Raw genomic sequence first — 18,880 nt, 5'->3', positions numbered from 1 at the left:
TGAACGCATGGATGAGTTTCTCTTGCATTAGTCCTCAAATTCTGGAAATGTTTCTCAGGGATAGAAAAAATAGTTAAGACTCACCTATATCCCAGGTTTGATTGGTTTCTATTTCCTTGCGGCCGATCATGTACCAGATGCAGGCCATCCAGTGCGCCAGCAGGGCAAAAACAGACATCAGTAAGGTCAGCACCATGGCGCTGTACTGAGAGTAACGGTCGAGCTTCTGAAGAAGCCGAAGGAGACGCAGAAGACGGACCGTCTTCAGGAGGTGGACTAAAGAGGTCTACACAGAGAACGGGAATTTGAAAATGTTAGCTCCTCTTGATTATACCACTTGATGAAGCAGAATTGGCAAGGATCAAGTATAGGAGTGCAGAACTGGAAATGTGGTTGTACTCACCACTGTGATGTTGAAGGCATAGAGTAGGTCAAAGGGCAAGGCGGCCACCAGGTCCACAAAGAACCACGTGGTGGCATAGTGAATGCAAATGCAGCGAGACTCGTACACCACCTGACCCGACTGGCTCACATAGGTGGTACGAAAGTTCAGGATAATGTCTGAAATTATAAAATCAACCCAGTAACTGACAGCCATGTCATGGTGATTCTTCAAACATTAATAGAAAATTAAACCGGAGCTCATCACTGCAAACACTAAAGAATAACCAGAAAAAGATGCAGCTGTGGACGAGGTTTGGTCCATTCAAAGGAAGAGCAACAGCTGGGATATCATATGAATCAGGACAAATTTGTCCATTTCTGACACAAGGGATCCAAATCTAACCTAAATTCATTGTTACAAATCTTGAAATTCAGGGATACCTTTGTTAAAGTTATTAGTATTTTAATCTACAAATGTGATATGATAAACAATTTACAAACATTTCCCCCCTTTTATATGCCATGTAATACCCTGTGTGAAACACACTGGTGGCCCGCCAGGCTTATATGGAGGGAAACCCTGAAATTATACAACAAAATTATGAATTTAGAAGCTCAAAACGAACCCCTAAATTCTCCAACTTTCTAATCATCGTACTCCAGCTCTCACCGATAATGAACAGCATTTCCACTAAGATGTCGCTGACGATGGTGGAGCGGGAGGCAGGGATGGAGTCGTCGTGTGGGGAGAAGCTAACGTTGTAGGGTACGGTGACGGCCACGTAGAAGGTCGCCAGCAGGATGAGCCAGTCCCACAGCGCCTTGGATACGCTGTAGTGCAGCAGGATGAAGCGCGACTTCTGCACCGCCGCCACCTTGTACTCTGGTACCGAAGGCTTGTCCACCATTGACTGAATGGCAGCAGAAGAGCAGCACTTTTAAACTGGTTGTATTGCAGCACGTAAAGGTAAGGGGTTGAAAAATTAAAAACTGGTTGACAGGAAAACAGTGTCTGCAAAACCAAAAGGTATTTCTCTGTCCAAACATTTTGCAAATTAGGCAATAAAAGTCAAGTTAAAACTACTCAAGGGGCCACACAATTTTAAATATTTTTCTTTGTTATTTTAACTTCACAAACTATTTTATTTTTCATTTTCACCTGCTAAATAAACGATTAAAACAATATTTCAAGCAACAAGAACAAGATTTAGACCATACCTGAATAATAATCAATTGTTTATTGTTCTTACTTTATTATGCTTAGTATATGTTTGCCATATACTAAGCAAAGCAGTTTAATTATGTTTAATTTTTTTGCTGGTGTTTACAATTTGTCATCTTGCATAAAGTTCTCATTAGGTATAAGGTCAATTCTCCCTCTGCTTTGCAGCGAAGCAGCGTTTAATAATCACCGCTGCTTCTTCCTTTATGAAGTGAACTGGATTTAAATTTCCTCTGGGACAAATAACCCCAAAGAATCCATCTAGTCTGGATAAAACCCATATTTTCCCTGTCAAGCCTTCCCATTTCAGTGTAAACACTGTTGATATTACTTGACTCATTTACAGTATTGCTTTCCCAGACTGGAGCGTGCCTCTCTCTCTGCCTGTCAGCCATGTGAAGAGCGAAGAGGCGGTAGATTGGTTACTGGGAACTCTGGCATTTAATGAAGATGTAGCTGCACTTATAGTATCTAGGAGAACAGGCTCAAGACATTTTGCAAGATTTCTAAAATAAATCAAGTTGCACTACACTTATATAGATTCACAGTAGCATTATTAGGCAACTGTGGCTTATTTTATCTTAGAAAATTAGACTTTCCACATATAAAAAGAGCAGTGCTGCTGCTAAATAACCTGGCAAAAAAGGAGATGCTTCCACTAAACAACTTTCACAGCCGCTTTCTTCCTGACCAGAAATAAATAATCGTGCAAAAATTTGTTCAGCAACTATTTAAATATTGAAAATAATGTTATTTGCCATCTTATTTTTACTAAGAGAATGTCAATTAGATTATCGTAGTTTGTAAAATATTTTCAAGATAAGTGAGAAGATGAAAAAAATCTTCTTAAATATTATATTTTTCAGTTATTCAAAGCTGGGATTCAGTGCTTTTTATGGCTTATTCTTATACAACAGGGTTCAAACTTTAACAAGAGTTAAGAAATAAAAGTTTAAAAAACATTTTTGCACTTTGGGCCTGGAGCAGATAAACATTAAAGATGAGTCCAATATGGAGTAAACAGATATCAACTTTTTAATAAATTTTAGTGGTTGACCTGTGATGACCTCAAAAAACATTTCTTTATTTCTTTAAAATGATAGCAGCACAAACAAAAACTTTTGCTGCACAAATGCAGCACAAACGTTTGACACCAATTTTGTCTGATTTGAAGACAAATCAGAAAACTTTTTAACAGGTGAGAAAACTAACGTTCATCCGCGTCTGGCAGTCAGTAAACCGTGGAAACAATGCTGCGCCGTGACCTAGCCTAGCATGTATGGGAGAAACTGGCTAGCTTCTGGTCTTTCGATGTTTTCAATGCTGCTGCGGTTTAAGGGGAAACGTCGTTCATCACATAGCACATAAACCATGTGGCGATAATTTAAGCAACACGTCAGCTAGCTTAGAAATGGGTCGGTTTCTAAGCTAGCTACCTCTGTCAGGGCACCAACCAAGTTAGCGTGACTCGAACAAGTAGAAGCCATGAAGAAACTGCCAAAAACAACTTTGGAAAACAATTTCAACGTCCGTCATGGCGCCTCGAATGACTAAGTGACGTACCTGCAAAGAGTCAATGAACAAAATGCTAACTTCAGCTTAGAAAGAAAAACAGAACATGTTAGCTAACTGCAGTTTGTAAGTTCTTGTAGCAGTGCTTTCTCTGAATACTTCCTTCAGATTTAATATGGTTTAACTAAAGTAAAATCCTTTAAGTGAAGTGTATAACATCATGACTAAAGCTGTTTCTGCTGAAGTGGACAACAACAAGGTTTGTTTGGTGAAGGTAAATATCTAAAACTATTAGCCAATTTCAAGCTTAATTTGTTAATTATACAAAATGCGGACAGATCCCAAAGAAACCTGCATAAATGAATAACTTAACATCCAGATGGTCACAAGGGGAAGGGCTGCAACTATTAATGATAATCAGATGGACACTGCAGTGCCAACATTTTGCAGAAACCGTCAGTTTAAATGTCAACACGCTCTCCTGTGCGCTGACCGCCGATTGTTGAGTAAAGCAGCAACTGAAGTGAAAACGAACAGTGATGTCAGGAGTAATCTCTGAGAGACAGCCATCCATACAGATGGCGATAAGCCCCTCAAAAGTCTGCGCTGAAACGCTATAAAATGACAAGAAAAGAACTGTGGTCAGTCAAGAGGAAACTTATTACAATTAAAGGGCTTGATCATTTCATACACGGCTGAGCTTCATCCCGCCAAGTGTCAGATGGCAGAGTTTGGTTTGGAGGAAGGGAATCATTTTTGGAGAGAACAGTCTCGAATTTATCCATGTTAAAATGATGCAAAAAATGACATCAGAATAAATATTTTCAAAGTTTAAAATGACATATGTACAAATAAATATCTTGTGTAGAAAACAAAACCCACCCGCCATAAATTATAGTAAATTTCTTAAATCTGTGTTCTTCTCGGATCTTCTTGTTTACTTCCTTATTAAATCCAAAATTTGCAGAGAAGTTGCATTTTAACCAAAGTTTTATTTAACTTTATATTTTGGTCCATCTGATTATATTTTACATATAAAATCATTTATAATTTGATCAGTTGTTCAGTACTGTAGTAGACTTTTTACTAAATACATTTTTACTCCTACTTGAGTAATTTCTTAAACTGCTACTTTTACTTGAGTATACAGTTTTTGGATACTGTACCCAACTCTGCAATATTCACATGCAAAGGTCAGGAGAAAGTAACGAAAACAACTCAAGCATTTTAAACTTCTGCTGCAGGCCTGGGAAAAGAGAATAGAGCTGACCAAGAAGAAAAAGTGATAGCCTTGAAAGCGTGGGGAGAGACAAAAAAATAAAAAGCTATCTGGACAAGCAACGTTCAACGCGGCCACTTCTGGGAGATGAAATGTTAGCCTAGAAGCTGCTGAGGTGGTTTGGAGAAAATTGACTGATTCTATTTCAGTAAACCTCCACATCATTCTCCTTTTCTTCCAAAATAAGAAATGCAGTGAAGAGGAGAAACGCTACACTGTCTTTCACTGCAGGGACACGCGATAAACTGTGTCACAGTTATAAATCCGAGCCCTTTGCTTTGTGATTCAGCTCCATTTCATGCCTGCTAAGGTATTTACTGAGGACAAAAATGCAATCTTTGATGAGGACAACTCCAAGAGGAATGTTTCTACAAGTCAGTCCTTTTCTCCTGGTTAACAGAAAAAGCATGAAATCCCACAGAGTTTCTTGTCAGTGAGAAATGGCCTGGTTACAGCGGCTGATAACTCACAGCTGACAGCATTCAAACAGAAACCAAAAAAAGCACATGTCAGCACCTTGGTAAGCAGGTTTCATTAAAAAAAAGGGCGCTGAACATTTTTTTTTGTAAAGGTTATGTGACAGAGCAGGAGAGATTTCTATTTGTGAATTAGCTCTACACCTCTGCTTCTCTTTCTGTTGATCTGTTAGCAGCTTCAGCACCGTTTGAGGACGTGTGAGCGTGACTATGAGTATTCCTAAATGGCTTTTTCCCTCGCCTTTTGAGACTCAGGCAGCAAAAATATATATTATTTATAAGATAGTCTTGGAATGATTCAGCATTGCCAGGGTATAAAAATACTCTCTGGTCCAACACAGACCAGGGGTGTCAAACTCTCCATCTCTTAGATGAGTTCCCGGTCCAGCACACCTGAATCAAATTCACCGAATCACCTTCTCCGTGTGCAGTCAGGTGCAGCAAATTGATGCTAATGACCTAATTATGTGATTCAGGTGTGCTAAAGCAGAGATATATTTAAACAGTTGTAGAAGACTGGACTTCAACTGCGCTTCCATGACAAACTGTGTCAATATTGTGAAGAAGGAATTACAGTGTCTCCGTTAAATAAAAAACACAGTTAGAATCACCTGTGATTCTTCTTCGACTTTTCCTCCAGTTGTAACATCACGACTCGTGTGATGCAAAAAAAAAAAAAAGTTCCCATTGCAGTTATGCTGAAAACATTTTTCTTCAAGAAAACATGAGTTTTATCAAAATTGGCAAATTTATTTTGGTAATTAATTAGTTTGCGCAGCTTTATGGTAAAGGTCTGCTAACCAGGTGTCATTACAGGGTCAACTAATCACCCCAAGAAAAAAAATGCCTCATGAGTCAGTTTTGCTCTGATGAAGTTTTCAACTGGTTTTATAGATGTGCATTTCATAGTTATTTGTAGGCCTGATCAATTGTTCCGGAACTTATTGCGATAAACGATAAAATTGTTGTTTTGAAACCATTTTTAAGTAACATAATGGTAACAGCAAAATAATAATGCAAGAACACATTCTCAAAGATCAGTTAACTTTAAATTCTAGGGAACTTTTAACACTAGAGCCGGACAACATTTTAAATATCCAAAATAAATAAATAAAACAACAAATAAAATGAATTCTGAAGTCTAAACAAAATGGTCCTTCCAAAAAAGGGCGAGTTTAGACCAAACTGAAACCTTTTATCCTCCAGTTTTTGGTAGAAAGAGAAGAAAACCAGATAAATGATAAATCAGGAAATTATTGAGTTTGTTTTAACTTATCATGTGATTAATTGATTTATTGATAATCATCACAGGTCTGGTTATGTTAGCATGCTCTGCTTGCTGCTAGAAAGGCTAACACATTTTCTGCACGGCTATTCTGCACTATATTGATATATATTGCATTACAAAAACACAATTTGGATTGTGGAGAGAATAAGAAGGACGAATACATATTGACAAAATTAATAATATTATGGGGAAAAATGAAACTGGACGTTGTGACTTTTGTCAGAGTATAGAAATCGTGAACCATGTTTTCTTGGACTGTTGTAAATACCCAGCTGAAAGGAAACCAAATGGCAACTGAAGTTCCCAGCAGATATTTAACACAAAGAGATTCGATTGTGATAAAATAGAAAAAGGAAAAAAATAGATAGATGAGTTGCAGTAAATATTCGGGGGAAGAAACGATCCAGAGAGAGGAGGCAAGAAAGTTATTAGGTTAGTTTGACAGATGGAAAGTTTAGCTCAGCAGAGGAAGAAAAATCTACCAGCAGGAAAAAATCAAACGAAGATTTTCTTTGCCAACAAGATTGCCTTCAGTAGCAGATACACACAACTCAATATCCTGCCGGGAGGAGCGCGATTTAAACCTAAACACACAGAGCATGCAGGCAGGGGGTGAAATAAAGGGAACCTTAATGAATCTTAAAAATAAAGATGCTGCAGGGTTAGGAGCCTAAATCAATCCCGAGAAACATCCAATTATCTTCAAACATGGAGCAGAGAGAAACCAAGCTAAAGGAACAAAAAATAAACAGGTAGAGGTTTATGTTGAACTGGTTAGGAAGAAGGAAACCAGATAATATACAGAGTTGACAAACAATGGGGAAATAACGATCGGTAGTAGCCACACAGGCACGCCCACTAGAAGGAAACAAACGCACCCTGTGCAACACTTTCATTCTATTGGCTGAGAAGTTGCCAGGCGACGGTACTTTTTTTGTTCCGAGCGAACAGAGACAAGTTTTGAGCGCGAGGAGAAAGGTTTGAGAAAGCAGTGAATATTTGAAAGAGAGCAGAAGTTTTGAGTGGAAGCATTACAGGTTCTGAGAAGAAAAACATGAAGCTTGCTTTCAAACTGAAAACGTTAGCACAACCATTGAAAACTTTGAGAACAAATCCTGCTTTCAAACTGAAAACGTTAGCACAACCATTGAAAACTTTGAGAACAAATCCTGCTTTCAGACTGAAAACGTGCGCTCAGAAAAATCCCCCCATAACAAATCACATTTACAAATAATTGTGCAACCCGTTTTGAACAACAGCCATATATTAATATAAAATGTTACTACTATAATATAGAAATAACCAGCAAACAGCTACATTAAGCATAATCACTATTTTCTTTCACTTTAAAGTGACCTTTTTAGTTTAACAAGCAAAACAAGGAGCTGTTGAAAATAACAAAAGCGTTCCAGTTTTTCCTCATTGTTTGATATACATTAGTTTATAAAACCACCGTATTCCTACATATTTTATTCAAATGTCCTGATTTGATGCCATTAGCAGTGAGTGACATGCAATATCTTGTATATAGTTTGACGACTTCTTTGTTATTCTCTATTTTCTGCTGCAGCTGTGTGATTTATATTTGCTTTAGGTTAAATCACGACCTGAGGTGTTTGTTGTCACCTTTCTGTTGCTCATAAAGTTGTAATTTGCATTAAATAGCTTGGAAAAATATAACTACTACCCCCGTGAAAGTTTTTAAAATATAATAAATGCTGTGGGAAGGAACAAATTGGAGAGCAAAAGTGAGATTAAGAGGCAGCTGAGAGCAGGTTATGGATCGCATAAACATTTTTTTAAAGGGTGTAAAGAGTGCTGGCATAAAATCTGAAAATAAAAATGTTGTGAATCTCAGAGTAAGCAGATGTTCTCTCTTTGTGGAAAAGTGAGGCACAACTCATCTTCTGGCTGTTGTGATTGTTTTTTCCAAGTTTAGGAATACTGTTGGAACAGATGGTGGTTCTGCATGCATGATGTTTGAAAGTTTATTCACGTTTTGTGTTAGATTGTTGGGCGTTTGACATACAAATCAGATTGTGAGAGATTTCTGGTACCTCAAGGTTTGATGTTAGGACCCATCATTTTTTCATCACCACCCAAAGAACTAAATCCTAAATTAGTTTTTAGTCTTTCTAATTTAAGTTCAGAAAGACTTTTCTTTCCAAACAGGCTTTTAACTAAATCAAGTAACACAGTTATGATGACACGTTTTCAGTTTTCTGCCATTATGTCTGTTTTTTATGTTTGAAACACTTGTTTGAGTTTGTCTGTGATGTATAAATAAAAACAACTTAATTAGAATATATATTTAAATCCCATCTCTAACTGTGCAGGGGAGATTTAAATAAAAAAGTAATTTTTTATTAAAGTTTAAAGTTTAAGTAAATGAACTGCTGAAAATTGAATCTTTACAAAACAAAAGCAAAAGAAATAAAAGGAAAATGAAATGAAAACAGCTAATCTAAAACCTCATATTTATTCACTTATTTTTTAATTATCTAATTATATTTATTCATAAGTGTAGTTAATTATATATTGACTTATTATTTACCTCTATGTCTGTGATTTGTATTTATTTATTCTTATTCTGTGTTTCTTTCAGAATTGCTGTTTCTTTAAATTTTCTTGTGCTTTATTCGTGCACAATGACATTAAAAGAAATTCAGATTTTGATTCTCAGCATCAACAACACAAAATAATCTATGTTTGAGATTAATTTGATTTTTTTTTTAAATTACCAGTGGATTAACCCAGAAGAAACTGATTCATAAATAAATTCCTACTTTACCTTGTTTGGTACGTTTCTGGATTTAGAAATTACAAAAAAAAAATTATCTTGATTATTCATATGCATCATCGAGGTGATGATTTAATCTGGAAATCGACTAGAGATTAACAAACCTTGGTCTCTGCTAAAATGATAAAACATTCTTCTTTTACTTGAGAGGTAAAATAATCTCCCTAAAACACTTTGTTCCCTTTTTATTCAATCTTCAAATACCGACTGTCAAAATTAGTTACATAAATGTTTCACACATCTGCTTCCTGTTTTTGTTTTGCCCAAAAGACTTTTAATTGCTTTACGCTCTTTTGTGAAGCACATATTATATTGGCTTATCTGAAAACGGTGCTGAAAGAGAAAAACTGTATTTTGTCATGAAAACTGCTTAAAGAGGAGCAGTTCTTCATCACACTTCAGCTGCCGCCTTCAGCTTCAAAAACTTCCCATTTCATGTGTTTCGTTTTCTGCACCAGAAGCATTTAAAGGATAAATCTGCTTTGCAGGCAGGCAATTTTTGCATTTTTTAATTCTCAGATGGGCTTAAAGTGAATGAAAAGAATTTGTACCAGGTATTCCTTTTGCAGCAGGTGCTGAGAAATGTCGCTAAAATTTTAATTGGATTTCACATTTTCAATGGGAAAATACCCACAGTTGGAATCAAAATTGCAGTTTTTAGTGTAAAAAAGTTATTTGCAGATGACAGTTTATGTCTTTGTGAGGTTAAATTTTATTTACTGCCACGACTCCTTTGTAAAACATGTTTTTTTTTCTTATTTTAAAAAGTCTGTGCAGATCAACAGAGTAATAAATCTGTAAACTTGAGTAAGTAAACTCACTCCGCTCAGGTTGACGTCTCTTTTGCCTCCTCTGGAGAATCGGCTGGTCAGCTGGTACAACACGGTGCGTCCGTGTTTTCTGGCCTCGCGGAAGTGAGAGCTGCTCTTCCTCCTGTACCTGTTGTCTTCTGAAAGAAATATGAGGAGAATTACATTAAAAAAATTTTTTCCTGCTTATTGCACACAAATAAAAGCTTTGGGATTTGTTTGACTGCCAGTCAAATTCCTGTTTGGAAACAGTTGAAGGATTTCCAGGCTGAACCAAACAGTGTGAAAATAAAGGCAGGCGGTAAACTGAACTAATATTATTATTATTGTTATTGTTTAACTTACCACCCCTCTTGCTGCTGTGATGCCCCTTCCCATAGCTGTCGGTGATGTCCTTGAATGAGAAGAGGAAGAGAACCATTTCGCCCTTTTCGTTTTTTATGGGCACAATGTCCAGCAGACACCAGAAGGCCACACCTAAAGCAAATCAGAAAGATTCATTTAGTGCAAGTATTTGTTTTCCCACGTTGGCGAACAAAAGGGAAGTCTTCATTAGTTAAGGATAAGCAGCTCTTAAATGTAGCGTATAATGAATTTTTGTTTCTATTTCTAAAATCAGGACATCTATGACAGAAAGGTCTACTTACAATATGTAAATAATTGATTGAGCAATCTAACTCAATCAATCATTTACTTGAATAAGTTTCTAACTTAGCATCCCAAAAAAAGTGATTTTGATTATAAAAAGCTACAAAAACAATCACAAAATCCTGGTGGGAGAACTATTTATTAATATTTTAACAGTTAAAGGGATTTTATCAATACATTCTGGCACAACCGGCCCTTTAAGAGCATTCAGATTTTTGATATGGCCCAAAATGAACCTGAGTTTGACACACCTGTTTTAAAGAATGACCCACAAAGTGGCCGAATTCATAGGTTCACAGAGGGAAGGAGAACCAAAAGATCCAAGACGTCACCAGGATCCAGTTTGGTCAAGAAGGTGGAGAAATGATGCTCTGCTGCAACGCAGATGTTTTATGTCTCCTGTAGTGCTTCTGGTGTGTTTGTTTATGTGTAAGAAAACACTATAAATTGCAGTGTTTGTGCAGAAAATGAAGTTCTGTCAGTCTGACGGCTGCAGCACACAGCGTGCGTCACAAACATCTGCTCTGCTGGCTTTGATCTGCTCTGCTTCTCCATTCTCCAACAAGAACTCTTTAATGGTCGGTTTAAATTATTTTAAGGACTTTTAGAAGATTAGAAGAGAAGGCACTTAGCTACAGTGGATATTTTGCAACCCATTAGCGCGCCTCACATTTTGAGGCAGCAGGTTTCTGTTGAACACGTATAATCCTGCGTGCCACTCATTGAGGCTTAACACGTCTATGGTATATGCTCTCTGCTCATGCATGACACCATGTTTTCAGCTCAAGACTTCCCAGAGAATTAGCAAAATGCCAGCAGGAATGGAGTTCAGATCAAGACAGAACGGAGAACCGTTGTTCTTTCGTCAAAAAGTTTGATTAGCAGGCAGAAAACAAGCGGAAACTCTTATTTGTACGACATCTTTAATTCCCTTCGGCACTTCTTCCGGTCGCTAATAAGATTCACATTTTCTCAATCATCTGATTGTTTTTGTGCTGATGAGCATGAATATTCTCTCCAAAAGATCACTGTTAAGAAATCTTGCATTCATAATTGAAACGAACCGTTAAAACGGTCTTGTCTAAAAATAAATGTCTGAATCATGATGCAGAGAGCAAAACTGAATCATGCCTGATCAGGGTAGTTAAACAACATTGAATTTATTTCTTTATATTTTGCTTCCAAGGTGCTATACTTTTATAAAATCATATTGATCAAAATTAAGCTGATAAACAGATTTAGCACACTCAACAGCCACCTTGCTAGAACTGGGTTGGACCCCCTTTTGCCTTCAGAACTGCTGTTCACATCTATATATTTTCTCTTTTTCTGACCATTCTGTCTAAACCCTGGAGATGGTTGTGTGTGAAAATCCCAGTATATCACCAGTTTCTGAAATAGTTAGACCAACAACCACGCCATGTTCATTTAAATCACCTTTCTTTCCCATTTTCATGTAGATCCCAATAAAGTCAGTCTCCATACAGAATTTAGAAATGTGCATCTCTTCATCCTGTTTCTACGCACTCACCATTCTTTTTGTAGAAGTGAACTTCAGTCTGGTACTCTTCCCGTCCCTCCAGAGCCTTCTCTATCTGCTGGGCCACGTGTTCGCAGGTGTCAGCGCCGTGAAGGAAGCGACAGGTGCAGTTCTTCTGCATCACCTCGGCGCGAGTGAAGCCAGTCAGCTCACAGAAGCCATCAGAGCAGTAAACGATGGGGTAGCCGCGGTGGCCCTGGGCATTACCCAACAAGAAATTACTGTCTGTGAAGGGAACATGAGAAAGTAAGGAGGTGTAAGAAGAGAAAACATTTCTTTATATTTGACTCAGTTTGTCTTTTTTTTTTTAACCTCTGAGAACCTCTACATATTTAACTAAACTGGAAATAATTCAGGTGAAATGCGTACATACACCAACATGAATGTCGTATAATTTTGGAGGTCAATATTTTCTGTCGTAATCCAAAAGCACACATTTTCAGTCTCAAGGCTGGATTTCATATGTTTTGTTTTCAAAACTTATAATACTTTTGCTTACATTTTCATTTTGAAAGCAGGACTTTATGTCTTTCTTCTCAAAACTTGTAATGCTTGTACTCAAAACTTCTCCTCGCACTCAGACCTGGTCTCTCCTCAGACTCTCTGCTCATTTATGAAACATTAAAATGCCTTTTGGCAGAGTCGCTTGGCAACCTCTCAGCCAACAGAATGATAGCCTTACGCTGGGTGCGTTTGTTTCCTTCTAGCGGATGTACCTGTGTGGCTACTGTCGATTGTAGCAACCTGTGCCACCTACTGGATGTAGGGAGAAACAACAACGTCAAATTTCTGCTCCTTAGTGAATTAAACATCCGCCTGCAGTGTGATACTGATCGCTAATAGCTTCTGATTTTTGGCAGGATTTTATTCACCCAACTGAAGATATATCTGTATATATAGATCGATCTGTCTATCTAGTTGCTTATATATTATTTATAAACTATGAGTAGAAAATCATAGCAATTAACAAAAATAAAGGCATCAGTCTGAGTAATTAATCTATACAATTAAATATCACTGTATAATTTTTTTCTCTGTAACTGCAGATATTTCAAAGTAAAAATCTGAGGATTTTTTTTCTGTTTGTTTTCAGATTACTGAGCCGTGTCTGCTGCACAGCACCAGTCCTTTGTTCTAGGATCTCCTCCCAGTCACTCCAGGCTGCTGCCCTCAGATTTGATATTTTTGTTCTGAATATCATAATTTATTCATCCATCCTATGGCTGGAATTTGATATTGTTCTCTCCCACTGATCGTAATAAACTACAGGACGGTGGCCATTTGTCTTTAAGTGTAGAAAGTTTATCAATGTTGCAATTTTGATTGAATGTTTATATCAAGAATTAAAAGAAGTATTTCTGATTCTTAGAGCACTTTCTTAAACTTGACCATTTTCAAATCCTAAATATAAATGAAATCTGTCTCGTTTCTGTTTCGACTGAAGAACACATTCAGGCTGTTCATTGTTTGAATGTCAACCTACTGGAAAAATACCAACAGCTACTTGTGACGTGTCGAAGCCTGCTGGTCGTTGTCCGAGTGGCTCATAATTACAGTTTAGCCCTTAAAATTGATTTAAAAGCATGTGAATTTTTCAAAAGGGTAAACGAGTAGCAACCAGCTTATGCTCATGTGATGACAGGTAACTATTTTTGCATATTTTTGCATAATGCAACTGTGTGTAAACCTTTTAAATGTAAATGATGGCATTGTTATTTTCATTTACAACTCCAGGAAAGAATGCAAAGCAATGGAAAAGCTTAAAAATTATTTACCATTGCAGCATTTTCACTAATTATAAATCAATTTATTTTACTGGGATGTTACATGACATGTAAAATAAGATGTATATACACACAGAAAGAAAATGTGCCACATATTTGAATTTATTTGTATTTAGTTTACCTTGCAAGCTTTAAACTTTTAAAATAATATTGTTAAAGTGCCATGGGTTTGTTGGGACCACAGCTAATAAATACTAAGAAGAAATATATTTTACAGACAATAACAGTAAGGAACTTATCACTTATTTATGTTTTTAATTAGATTTTATTTTAAATATTTATTTCTTCAATATTATTTTTCATGTCGGTGTTAATGTCATGAGGCTGTTCAATGACTCCATGACACTTTCACTCTGACTCATTAGGATTTGACTAAGAACCAGAGTCCAGTAAAACTATCAATCTATAAATCAATAGTCAGGTCTATATAAAGATATAATCCACGTTTCTGTCCCATATTTGTTTGGCACTAAAAGGATCTGCAGCTTTTGTTTTTCCAATGAAAGCTCTGGTTCACGCCGTAAACGCCATGTGGGTGAAGTTTTATGGCTGATACTCTGATGTCCCATTCTCCTGAAGGCAGCACAGAGCTGCAACGCCAGAAACTGACAGAAATATTGGAGAGAAGAAGAGTTGTGATTTACATAGTTGGAGTTCTAGCCATGTTTTAATATCGCAGAGCTCAGTCTCAAAGTTTAAACTTGCATTGTTGTACATCTTTTATCTGGTCATTTTGTGTAATATTTAACAAGAAAATGGCGCAGAACAAGAATATTTTTCCACTCTGACTGGCTGCTGAAAGGCCTGCTGATTTTAAGTCGAATGTCCATCCATTGCATTTTTCTTAGACGCCATCAAAAATTATTTCTATTCGCATTGCTTTTTTGACGATAACTCCAGAAAGAACCATAAAAATCAAAACAATAGTGATATTAATAATAAAATAATATTCAGTGAAAAGTAGGCTACATATTCTTTGATGGGGGGCAGTAAGAGACCTGGATAATGGATAGGTTGAGAAATAATTCCTGCCAACATCACTCTGGCAATTATCTATGCTGCCCATATCAAAAAACAGGTTTGTTTATTTTAACTTCTGGATAAATTGTTGCCACTTCTTTCTTAGATTTTTCTTTTTTCTGGTATTATTTATATCCTTTTAACTATTCTTTTTAAAGTGTTTGGCTGTGAGCACAACAGTTTGACCCCAAACACATGAAATGAGTCTAGATGTTGCTATTCTGTATTTTCCGGACTATAAGACGCTCCGGAGTATAAGTCGCATTTTTGGGGGAAATTTATTTGATAAAATCCAACACCAAGAATAGACATGTCATCTTGAAAGTCAATAAAAATAGAGGCAACAACAATTGTACGGTAATGTTACATGACAGACAACAAACTGAGAACGTGCCTGGTATGTTAACATAACATATTAAGAGTTATTCAGATAACTATAGCATAAATAACATGCTAATAAGTTTACCAAACCATCTGTGTTTCTCCAATTCACTAAACGCAATAGAATCTTCGACCTCCATGTCGCTTGTAAAAAACTTTCCTAACTCCAAAGGTAGAATAACAAACAGGCCTAGAGCGCCCTCTTGCGGTTTAGTGTGAAAATAACATGTGATATGATATAATGATGTGTTAATTTCCACACATAAGTCGCTCCGGAGTGTAAGTCGCACCCCTGGTCAAACTATGAAAAAAACTGCGACCTATAGTTCGGAAAATACGGGCATTGTTTTTTTTCTTGGGGTTTATTCTCCAGAAATCCCAAGAATAGAGCTGTAATAAGGCTTAATTTTGCAGGAGACAGTAGCAACTCCCTCAATCGGTATTTTTACTTCCAGTGCTGCAAGTTCAGAATAAGGATTGCCCCAGAAACAATAACTGAATGAGATGTGACCCCAAAAGACAGGCTGTGAGAGAAGCGTGCCCTGTTTTTATGTTCTATAAATTCCTCACACCGCAGCTCACTGAACCAGCATGTGCTGGAGAGCAGCCGCATTCATCTCAGCTTTATGCAATGCTTACCCAAGAATAGCTACGTCGCTACTCAGCAAGTTAAATTGGTACTTTAAACAGGACAAAAACTGACTTAGCTATAAATCATCTTGTTTCAAAACCACAAGAGTTTTAAAAACTTTTGTGCTGAGCTTGGAGTAATGTGGAGTTCAACGCTTTCCAGACAGGATTACTTACTTTGACTTTGATTCAAGAAACTTTCATTCAAACTATATTTTTTAATAAAGTCAGCAACCAGTTTGATTGTAAGAAATAACTCAACTAAACTTCACTTTATTTTTGCCATTGAGTAGAAGAACAAAGCCGAATAAAACCAATTTATAAGCCATCAATCAGATCCCAAAACGTTTTGACACAAGAATAATCAAGAATGTGATTAGAGGATTTAAAAATCAAAAATAACTTACAGATATGACACAAGGAGAACAAGAACATGGACTAACAAATCCAGTGATGCACAATAAAATCGATGGAAACAGGTGAGGCTAATGAAGGGAAAACAAAACAGCTGGAGGAGAAAACACAAAACAAACCACGCAAAGGAAATTAACTAATATGGAAGACCTTAAGTGACAATAATAGCCCAAAAAAATAATCTGAATAGAAACACAGATCATATCACCCCACAGGAGTTTTCTTAGAAATATTATAAAATGTATGTGATGGTTTTCTCTTTGGAACTTGACATTATAGTTTCATTTAACTTACCAGATACTTTACAGAGCTTACCAGGTGCTTTGTACAACTTTCTCTACTTTCCTTGAAATTTCTGGATAATGTCAAGATGCAAAATAATTTAGATGCTTGTATCATATAAACAGGAAATAATTGTTTTGAAATCTTGTACTTATTACACCTCTTTCTATTTTCTCTAAATTAAATTTACTATTATAGCCATTATTGCTTTAAAAACCAACTTCCTCAGTCCAGTGAACATATTTTTGTTTTTTGCTAAGTAAAGTCATTACTAAATGCTGTTATAAACTCCATAAAGTGAACAATTGAAGGTAACATAGTTACTTGTACTGATGTGCCTGGAAAACACATAATATATCCCCTTTTTTGTTTTGACATAAAGGTTCATCATAGCAAAGAAAGACATGCAGAACAATCCCATTGTCAGCAGATGTTTATATATGTATGTTTTCTACAGCAACATACTTATTTCTCCTCTTGTAGCTCAACTTGAACAACCAATCCAGTCCTCACATGAACCACTTGATGAACTGTTTCAGCTTGTGCGTCTCGTTGCGACAACTTCTCACTACTGGATCCATAATCCTCTCAGGGATATTGCTTCGAGTGTCCACTCAGCTGCACCAGCTTCCTTAATTACACATCTGTGCTGACTCGCAGCAACTTTAATCTGACATGATGATGCTACATGCTAGCACGCAGCCTGGAGTGCACGGATGGAGGATGCAAGTTCCTCTGAGTATAAAAGCCAGATGAAAGCCTGGGAGGCTTTGGCCAGCAGCTAATTACCACCCAGTAGCATGTAATCAGCTACTGGGTCAAGTCAGGGAGAACACAATGACGCAGGGGGAAAAGGTCACCAATAATTACTGATTACGAGGCCAATTCACAGAATTTGCAGCGGTAATGCTAGAGCATGTGTTCTTTCGCAAATATAATGGCGTCGTTTGGATTTGAGCTCTAAAACTCTGGGCAACCTGCAGCTATGTGGCAGTTTTATCCCAAGAACGCAGCAAACTGCTTCACACCCACTCACACCTAAATTCACACTCCGTTGGAGGCGAAGCTGCCGTCCCAGGTGGAGACCTGAACATTAGAAACAGTTTATTTCTGATTCTTGCTCAAAAGAAACGTACACCAGTGTCCACCTGGGGACTCAACCTTCACATCTTCGCTCTCTATGCCCATTTTAAATGCTTCAAACTTTGCAACGAATCCGTTTTTTCCAGTAGCAACAAACAGGTTGGACTGTTCTCTGGTGCCTGCCTGCTGGGCTTTGGTCTCATTAGAACCCGTTCATCAGCTGTTTAACAATGAGCCTCAGAAAGGTTCAGTCTTCTCCGTCTCCCTCTTTGGTCGCCTTTTAGGAGGAGAATTTGGGAGAAAATAAACCAGCTTCTTATCGTTGCTTGCAGCTGCAGTGTGGTCAGGCCGCACCGCAGCATGAGAACTGCTGTCAGCGTGAAAACACTGCTGGGTAGGTCGTGCAAAGGAGTTTGGGGAGGTGGGAAAAAGGCATGTAGCACACATCACACAGTTTGTGCAGGAGAAACAGGAGAGGATTTTGGCTCATGAACCCCGGTGAAAAACATATCTACAGCTGAGCTTCCTAAAAATGACCTTTGACTCCTCAACTGAACTGAACTCCCTCTGAGATCAAGACACAACAAATTGAAACGTACAGATATTAATAACAGCCACTGTGCTGGTGGAGAACATTTTTAATTTCAGGTTACTTTATTTAATTTAAGAACTGCAGCTTAGTTCACAGTTGAAAAGGAAAAAAGTGAAATTTTTTGGCCTCTTTTGACTTTGGATTTACGTTCCTGCTGCAAGAGGTTCCAAAAGTAGGTGCAGAGGTCATCATTCCTTAACATGGCAACTTAGTGATGTGCAACCGTGTCTGATAAAATCCCAGTAAAACAATTGCATTGAAGTTTGAGGTGCAACATCAGAAACGTTTACATAAAAAAAAAGCTTAAGCGTTGTGGATATGTCTGCATCCAGCCACCTCCACCTGCTGCAAGCTGCAGGCGGCGATGTGAGGAGGGACTGCAGCTGCTCTGCGCACAACGGCGCTTGTTTTACGATTCGAACGCTCTGAGACAAGAGACCAGCTGCTGCGTGCAAGTCCTTGATTACAAAGCAAGTTCAAGTGCTTTCTCTTTAGGCTGACCATTGTTTTTTCTAAACACCAAATCGTTGAAGCCTCCTCCATGTCAAGTGGCGGGACCTTGTAACCCAGGCAACAAGGAAGAAGCTATTTTGAGCAGCGGGCTCAATGCCACCCCTTGAGGAGCTGCAGCTCTGGGCAAGTTTGAAGACAGCAGCCTCACTTTTGACTTGAAATTCAAAGCGTTAAATTATTGCGCAGCAAACATGCAGGGGAAAAAAACGGTTAACTCCCTGAT

General features: G+C 37.5%; 1 protein-coding gene across 2 annotated transcripts in view; it reads right to left on the bottom strand.

The window, feature by feature from the left end:
• kcnh4b (potassium voltage-gated channel, subfamily H (eag-related), member 4b) overlaps positions 1–18,880 on the bottom strand; it is a 44,159-nt gene that overhangs the window by 21,040 nt on the left and 4,239 nt on the right. For both annotated transcript variants that reach the window (XM_055042756.1, XM_055042757.1), the window contains 6 exons: positions 11,950–12,183; positions 10,116–10,247; positions 9,783–9,910; positions 1,055–1,295; positions 404–561; positions 85–286 (listed from right to left, as the gene is read on the bottom strand). In XM_055042756.1, the coding sequence (XP_054898731.1) occupies positions 85–286; positions 404–561; positions 1,055–1,295; positions 9,783–9,910; positions 10,116–10,247; positions 11,950–12,183 (1,095 nt within the window). The remainder of the gene's footprint in view (positions 1–84; positions 287–403; positions 562–1,054; positions 1,296–9,782; positions 9,911–10,115; positions 10,248–11,949; positions 12,184–18,880) is intronic.

Source organism: Poeciliopsis prolifica, unplaced genomic scaffold (assembly GCF_027474105.1).
Source record: "Poeciliopsis prolifica strain line A6 unplaced genomic scaffold, Auburn_PproV2 SCAFFOLD018, whole genome shotgun sequence".
Taxonomy (NCBI): Eukaryota; Metazoa; Chordata; class Actinopteri; order Cyprinodontiformes; family Poeciliidae; genus Poeciliopsis; species Poeciliopsis prolifica.
Note: the sequence above shows the minus strand (reverse complement) of the source record. Positions and strands in the feature narration are given on the sequence as shown.